At 35.5% G+C, this 7,887-nt stretch overlaps 1 protein-coding gene and 1 long non-coding RNA gene across 4 annotated transcripts; both read right to left on the minus strand.

Moving 5' to 3' along the window:
* Positions 1 to 2,494: 2,494 nt before the first annotated feature.
* On the minus strand, positions 2,495 to 4,777 carry LOC107895241 (transcription factor TCP4). 3 transcript variants are annotated; one of them, XM_016820519.2, is made up of 2 exons: positions 2,901 to 4,777; positions 2,495 to 2,800 (listed from the first exon to the last, which is right to left on the minus strand). In XM_016820519.2, the coding sequence occupies exon 1, from the start codon at positions 4,171 to 4,173 to the stop codon at positions 2,944 to 2,946; it is 1,230 nt and encodes a 409-aa protein (XP_016676008.2). In that variant the 5' UTR covers positions 4,174 to 4,777; the 3' UTR covers positions 2,495 to 2,800; positions 2,901 to 2,943. The 3 variants fall into 3 exon arrangements, with proteins under 3 accessions (XP_016676008.2, XP_016676007.2, XP_016676009.2); XM_016820518.2 differs by having other exon boundaries at positions 2,495 to 2,806; positions 2,901 to 4,723; XM_016820520.2 differs by having other exon boundaries at positions 2,495 to 2,785; positions 2,901 to 4,719.
* A 1,413-nt stretch (positions 4,778 to 6,190) lies between these two features.
* Positions 6,191 to 7,307, minus strand: LOC121212502 (uncharacterized). The gene is made up of 2 exons (XR_005907766.1): positions 6,859 to 7,307; positions 6,191 to 6,599 (listed from the first exon to the last, which is right to left on the minus strand). It is a non-coding gene; the product is annotated as an uncharacterized lncRNA (long non-coding RNA).
* Positions 7,308 to 7,887: the final 580 nt, after the last annotated feature.

Raw genomic sequence — 7,887 nt, forward strand, 5'->3', positions numbered from 1 at the left:
GTTTGGAAACTTATATGGAAGTTTCAAGGTCCTCAAAGGGTTCAATTCTTCTTTTGGATTGCACTCAAGCAACACTTACTTACTAATGTCGAATGGGTGAAACGAGGTATTAGACATGATAGCTGTTGTGTAGTTTGTGGTCATGCTTTAGAAGATATTCTACATGTGCTTAGAGATTATTTAGCAGCCAAGGAAGTTTGGTTGTACGTTATCCCAATAAACCATCACAATAGGTTTTATTCGGAAAATTTTCTCAAGTGGCTAGTTTCAAATTTGCAAGATCAATCGATGAATCACTCGGGAAGGGTTAATTGGTCTTTTTTTTGGGGGGCCTGTTTGCTTGGCACATTTGGAAGAACAAGAATTTATTCACCTTTCAAGGTGTAGCTTGAAGCTCTTTTAAGATTGTTAAGCTCTCTTATAGTTGAGCTAAACAATATTATGCTGCTCAAAAAAGACTGTTCGATTAGCCAACACGAACCTAGACAATTAATGATAAGTAATTGGGCTTTTTTAAATATTGATGGTGCAGTCAAGATGGGTTCATGAATTGCAGCCGTCGGAGGAGTGTTGCGAGATGGGGATGAGAATTAGATTCTTGAGTATAACCATTATTGGGGGGGAGTGTTCAATTTTTTATACTGAATTATGAGATATTTTAAATGGACTAATTCTTCTCCAAAGATAAGGGTATAATAAAGTGGTGATTCAATCTAATAGTTTGCTGTCACAACTATCCAAAACAGTACATCGATGTTTTGATGTTTTGAGTTCTGTGTTGCTTAAGCGAATCCAACAAATTCTAATGTATGGAGGATAATGGCTTTTTAGGCATGTTCCTAGGGAGAATGACAAAGCTGCTGATTGCCTAACCAAAATGACTTTTGATAAAGAGACAGGTGTGTAGGTGTTTGATATTCCACCTAGGAAAGCTCTAGCAACTTTAGATTTTGATAAAACAAATGACATTTTTGCCTTGTAATCCAACTATTTTGTTTCTGGTCACAAAAAAAAAATACAACTTCAACTAACAAAGACAAGTGAGCAACACCAACATTGAATTTTATTTAATCTTCCATAATAATTATATTATTATTAAATGATGCTCTAACTCAATTTTCAATTAACCATTAATTAGCAAACAACTATTCAATGTTATATTGAATTATGCATTCACCGGTAAAACTCCAACTACACGCCAACAACAAAAGCCCTAAAAATCCAACCACCTCCAATTTTATAAATGTCCCAAACTTTAACTATCTCCTTTGCAAATTTCTATATTATAGCATTTCCAGCTAAGCTGAAGACATACCTACATATGGGGGACCATTTATAGGAAGGCAAGTACCAACATTTTTGATGCTATGTATCCTTATTATGTATTCCACTAATTGAGTTTCAAATATTTAAATACGATTGTAAATAAACACTAAGAATTAATATTAACTAAATAGTAAAATAACGCTAAAAAGTATCATGGAGGCCCCTTATACTAAAAGTAAGATTGCATTTTGTCTCTTCTACTCGAAAAATAGGCTAATTAACCCTTGTACATTAAATCAAAAAGCAAATTAGTCCTTTCTGTTAAAAATGCCATCCATTTCTACTATTAAAAACTAACATGGCTAACGGAATAACCAGACACACCATGTGTACCTCGTGCAAATATACAAGGATTAATCTGCTCATTTTTTTAATATAACGAACAAAATGCAATCCAGCTTCTAGTATACGGCCTCCAAAATACTTTTACCTAAAATAACAACCCGATACATCGCATTACGACAGCTATATAAAACCTAATGAAGATGGTATTCCAAGTATGGTCTTAGGTATCCTCTACAACTTGGGTCTCAATGCTAAGTTATAACATGATTTAAGACCAAACCCATCTCTCATATTAAAGCATGTAATGGGTGAAGTCTATACAAGTATGTGTCTAAATGTACAGAAGAGAAATTATTAACAGCTTAAACACGATTATGACACAGAAAAATAACAAGAACATAGCACGAATACACAGCTTGTCATGTCTTATAAGCTAATACCATTCTATTTTAACAAATCTTACTGTTCACAGAAAATGACTTCTTCTTCAACGCTCCCAAAGCTCCATACAATGATAGAGATGTAAAAAGGATTAGTTATTCTTTCAATTCATTTTGCGAGTTTAAGGAAGTTGCCGCTGTGGCACAACACTCTGTTCGTAACAAAGTAACAAAGCAACAAAACAAAATCACAAGCAAACTCTCTATCACTTTCATCCAAATCAGAAATTGACAAACAGAAGAAAAAGACTTCGATCGGATCAAAGGGATATAGGATCCAGGAAAGACTTTTTTTCCTATATTAGTTCATCTGGTATTACCTTATTTCATTAAAATTTGCTAAAGAATGTGAGCTTTCTGCTAACTGAGTCTGTCCTAATTGAGGGGGAAAAAAATCAAATCCAAGTTTGAACTAAATTTTTTTTTTTAATCTTAACAGTAACTTTAGGGAACAGTAGCAATCGACATAAACATTGCAAACAAATGTCCAGTAACATAAAAAACACATGACAAGTTCTGCAAGAAGAGAAGCCATAGCTGAGTTTTAAGAGCTCAGTCAAAAAAATAGTCAAAGTACAACACACTGAACTGATAGAAACTAATGGAACCGGGGATTGAATAACCTGAAATCAACCCAGATTTCTTCTTCCCACGGCATAGGCCATTGATTTGAAGTGACCAAAATCTTCCCTCAAACTGGCGTTGAATCAAGTAGCATCTCCTCATTTTCTTCACTGTCAACGATCAAACTGGTCCTATAAGAACACTTGCTTAAATAAAACATGGCGAAGTTTTGGACTGTTTACCAGAAACTGAATTGAACAAGGAAAGTAGTGGCAAAAGTTAGACCTGTTAGAGGGGAAAGACTTTGGCTTTTCTCCATTTTATTGGATCAATGGTGAGAGTCAGAGGAAGCAGAGGACAGCTTATTTGCGATGCTGTCTTGATCCTCTTGTGCGCCCTGGAACCGTGCTGGAACGCGAAATCCAGAGAATACACCTGATGTGGTGAATTCAATGCCAGATAAAGCAGGTTGGTGATGGATATTTTGTGGGATTTGATGATGATGATGATGGTATTCGTCGGTTGTTGGAATTGGCTGGTCTATCCAAGCACGAACCAAGGGCGTGTTACTGGACTGAAGGGGTCCCCTCTGAAAGAAAAACTGGCCGTTTTGGCCAAAAGCCGGTGATAGTGGCGGTGCTGATGGATTGCCAAAGAGAAATCCTCCCATTCCACCGCCACCGCCACTACCAGTATCAGCAGCAGCAGCACCATTATTCCAGGCAACCAATCTCTGAAACCTTCCTATCTCAGCCGGATGGTGGTGGTGATTTTCCCATCCAGCTGAAGATCCATCAAAACCAGCTAAAGGGCTGGTTCCTGCAGAGAACAAAACAGATTCAGTTTGATGTGCCTGAGCTGCAGCAGCTTGGTGATGGTGGTGGAGAAGAACCGGCTCCGGAAATGACTGAAGCGAAAGCCTCAGATCTTGACTGTGGCTGCTGGTTTTGGACAAAAAATCCGGTGGATAATTCTGAAACTGAATAGAAGAAGACGGTGCCTCACTGGAAGCTCCCAATGGAAAAGAAGACTTCATAGTATCTGCAATCTCATCAGAAACTAAAGAAGATGGAAGAAAACCCGAATTACTATTCGGGTTATCTCCCGTTCCTTGTTGCTGAAGAATTTGAACTTGATTTCCCATTAATGTAGCCGTTCTTCTGGGCTTTTCATTGTCTACTGCTGTGATTATGTTTTGATCTTGTTGATTATTCTGTTTCGTGGTTGAAGTCGTTGTTTTCAAGGTTTGTGGGTTCCAAGGAGGTAGTTCAGCGAGCTCGTCAATGGCGGATTTGGCTTTTTTGATAAGCCAATCCACAGCTTTGCTAGGACGGTCGTAACCAAGGCGGTCCTGAACGTCGTAGAACTGGATGGCGGTGTGAGCGGAGAGACGAACACGACGGTCTCGAGGACCTTTAGCGGTGCAAACTTTGCTGTGACGGTCTTTTCTTCCAATTGACCGAACAATGTGACCTCCTTGAACCTCAACGATCTCGCCTCCACTATGCTTTAACCCCAATCTTGACGATGTTGCAGCTTGCTGATTGCTTTCTCCCATTCTTCTTGCATGTTGGGTTAAGCTTGGATGTTTGTAGGTGCTGTTGAAGTAGTTGAGATTCAATTGGTTGAATTTAGAAATGAAATTTGAAGGTGAAGATGATTGGTTTGAGGATCCAGAAGGTTTTCGTATTGCAGCTTTAATGGCGGACACTGGTTATTGCTTCTTTACTCACTGTTCCTTGAAACCTGAAACTGTCGGCCCTGCCATTTCCATATCACAAAGGACCCCTCCACCATAAGGCCCCTTCCACAGCTTCAAATCCCCACCCTAACCCATCATCTCTTTACTTTCTCCTTCTTTCTCTCTCAATCTATCTAAAAGCTTTTCCCAATTGGGCCTCTTTCTCTTCTATTCCACCCAAATGGGTTTTCAAAACAGTAACCACCCACTTCACCAGGACTGGTAATAAATTGTAGTTATATACTAAATTTCGAATGTTAAGAACAAGTGGCTATTGGTTTAAGGGATTGTCTTTGTCTGGGAAGTTTTTGCTTTGATATTTTAGATGAATGAATTGGATTGATAGATCCTTTATTTGCCACCATCACAACCATTTGACAGTGACCCTTTCACAGGCTTTTATTTGCATTGATCCATTTAAGAAACATCATCATCTTTCCCATCTCCCAAACATGGCCGGCATCTCATCTCTCAAGGGCTTCTGCCTTTTTTCGCATTTCATTTTCTATAATAATAAGACTTTATCCTATTACATTTGACCAATGATAAAATCTAGACAATGATTACATTGACCGCTGGTTTTTGGTTTTGCGGACAATTAACTGTTTCAATATGGATTATGTTGGAACTTAGGGGATTAAGATTATTATAATATAGATACACTCTCCTACTTATTAATTAATATAATCTTTTGATAATCTAGAGATTTTACTATACTGATTTCTTGGAGTAATTAATATATTCAATTCTTCTCATTCAACACTTGTACCCGCAATTCTGTAGTGGCTATAGGAAGCCAAGATTAAATTAAACAATTCTTAATTACATTGTTTTTATTTTATTTTATTACTGCTGAACCAGTTAGATCGAAAACCAAATGATATATTGATCTAAGTATAGAGGTTGAATTACTTTTGATTGAACAACTCAATCATTTGAATCGGCTTTTTTATTATAAATTTTGTAATAATTTCTTAAATTTTTAATTTTATAAATTTTTTTAATAATTTATTTTATTAAACAAAATGAATCGAAAATAATTAATCGTTCGAGCATCGATCCATTTTTAAAACCACGACTAACAGAATCAAGAGGTGAAGTGGGATATGAAGTTAAAAAGAAAGTCGAGCTAAAGGAAGTGAGAGCTAAAATAGATAGGACGACAAGTAATAGTAGTAAGCATTATTGAGTTGAGATTTTGCTATAAGCTAAGATTAGAAGTTTCTGTAAATAATTGTATTGTGGATAATAGTTGAATCCTAATAGTATCATAAATAGATATCACACATCAAATTATGTTTAAATAATTATCTTTATGAAAAGAGAATTATCTTTTTTCCTCTTTTATTCTATTTTATTTTTCTTCTACTTCTTGTGCTATTTCTTTTAGCCACCGCTAATCTTTCTAGATTTGGTATCAAAGTAGTTCCATGATCTAATCACAGAGTTGAGGATAACTAAGAATGTAGTATTGATGATAGAGAGTACTAGATTGAACATACTGCTGGAACAAGTTCAAATGGAATCATTGAAGAAAGATGACACTATGGTCCCAAAATGGTGGGAGGAATAAAGAAAAAGCATTAATGCTAAATTTGTGCAATGATACATTAGTCAAATCCTTGAACTAAAGGCATAAAAGCATGGTTTTGGAAACTTGAAACCGGACCGGGAATTTACTGTTATATCGTTCCAAAATAAGGGGGAGAATCAGTTGAATTGTAAATCGCTTATAAACTGTGGACCGATAAAAAATCAGTTAAACTAGTTTTTATATTTTTGGACCAAATAAAAAACCTAGCCTAAATCCATTAAAATTACTAAAAACCCCAAATACCCAATCCAACTCAAAATAAAAAATGAATTATAAATAAACTAAAGTTACAAAAATAACTATAAAATGGCTTAGAAATGAAGGCCATGGGTAAATCTGCTTACATTCTAGAAGTAAAAATTACTTAAGATCGTTCTGAAATGTTAATGTAATAGGCCTATTTTGCCCGGCCTGGACCCAATTTAAAATTAAACTGTCCAGTTTAAAATTACAAACCTAAAACTAATGACCCAAAATTAAAACCCACACCAGCCCAAATTAACCCTAGCCTACTAAAACATTTTCCAACAAAAAAAAGAAGGGAAGAAACCCTAGCCGTTCCCCTTTGACCAAGTCTTCTGCCACCGCCGCTCGGCTCGCCTGTCACCTGCCATCGCGCGTTTCTCTGACACCACCTGCATATCAAGATCTACACGCAAGCAACAGAGAAAAACAACGAGAAAACGACAAAAACATAGAAATAAACAGTTTGTAATTTGGCTATAAAGCCTGTCAATCATCTAGTTTTTTCTTCTCTTACGAACGCACACAAGCAAATCAATGAAACAAAAACTGAAGTTTGAAAGGTTTTTTGTTAATTCTTTTCTTTTATTTTCTGTTTATTATTATATATATATTGCGAATCTATTTTAAAATAAACTAAAAGAAGGGAAATAAAGAAACCTCACCTAAATCCCCACGGACGTGTCGTCGGAGAGTCTTCTCCGTCGCTGCAATCGGGTTCGACAGAGGGCTGAGGGTTCTTTTCTTTCGTTCTTATAGGACGCTGAGGTTTTGGCCTTCAAAAAGGCTTCGAAAAAGGGTTGAAATACCCATTTTTGTGCGCCGCCGGCCACCGAACACAGTGGTGGTGCGGCAGGCAGTGAGAAATCGATCGTCGGAAGAAGATTAGAGGGAGGGAGAGTTGAGAAGGCTGCTTTGTTTTTTTTAAGTTTAGGGTTAAAATGAGTTTTCTTTTTTAAAAAAAAATTGAGCATTTTATTCAACATTGAAACGGCGTCGTTTGGGTAAAGGAGAAGAGGTCTGTGCGCCTAAAATGGGTGATTTACGTGGCCAGTCCTTCTCTTTTGCGCTGCTATTGGATTAGGCCCCTGTTCTTCTTTTTTAATTTTTTAAATCTGGCCCAGGAATTTTATGTCAATTTCATTCTAAGCTGCATCTAAACGCTTCATTTCGGGATTTGGCTTATTTTCATTTCTAATCCCCCCCCTTTACGCGCATTTCACTTTAGTCTCAATCTATTTATCGATTTATTATGATTTAGACCCGAAATTCTGTCTTAATCCCGATTTAATCCTTTGCTTAATTTTAACCCTTTTTATGAATCCATTTTATTTTAATATTATTTATTTATCTATTATTACTAGCTTTCACTTTTTTCTAAAATATATGTCGTGCATACCTACATTATTATATTGTTATCTTATTTTCATTATATTGTATTCTTTTTTGTTTTCTTTTTTATTTTATTTATTATAAATCTTTCATAATATTTATTTTGAACAGTTTTATTATTATTTATTTTAAGTTTTTTTATATATGGTATTTGTTTTAAATTGTTTTATCATATTATTTATTTTGAAATTTTATATACATTATTTATTTTAAACTTTTACGTACTTTAAATTTATATACATTATGTAGTTTAAACTATTTTATATATTATTTATTTTAAACCTTTTATATTAATTATTTTA

Source organism: Gossypium hirsutum, chromosome A13, assembly GCF_007990345.1.
Source record: "Gossypium hirsutum isolate 1008001.06 chromosome A13, Gossypium_hirsutum_v2.1, whole genome shotgun sequence".
NCBI lineage: Eukaryota > Viridiplantae > Streptophyta > Magnoliopsida > Malvales > Malvaceae > Gossypium > Gossypium hirsutum.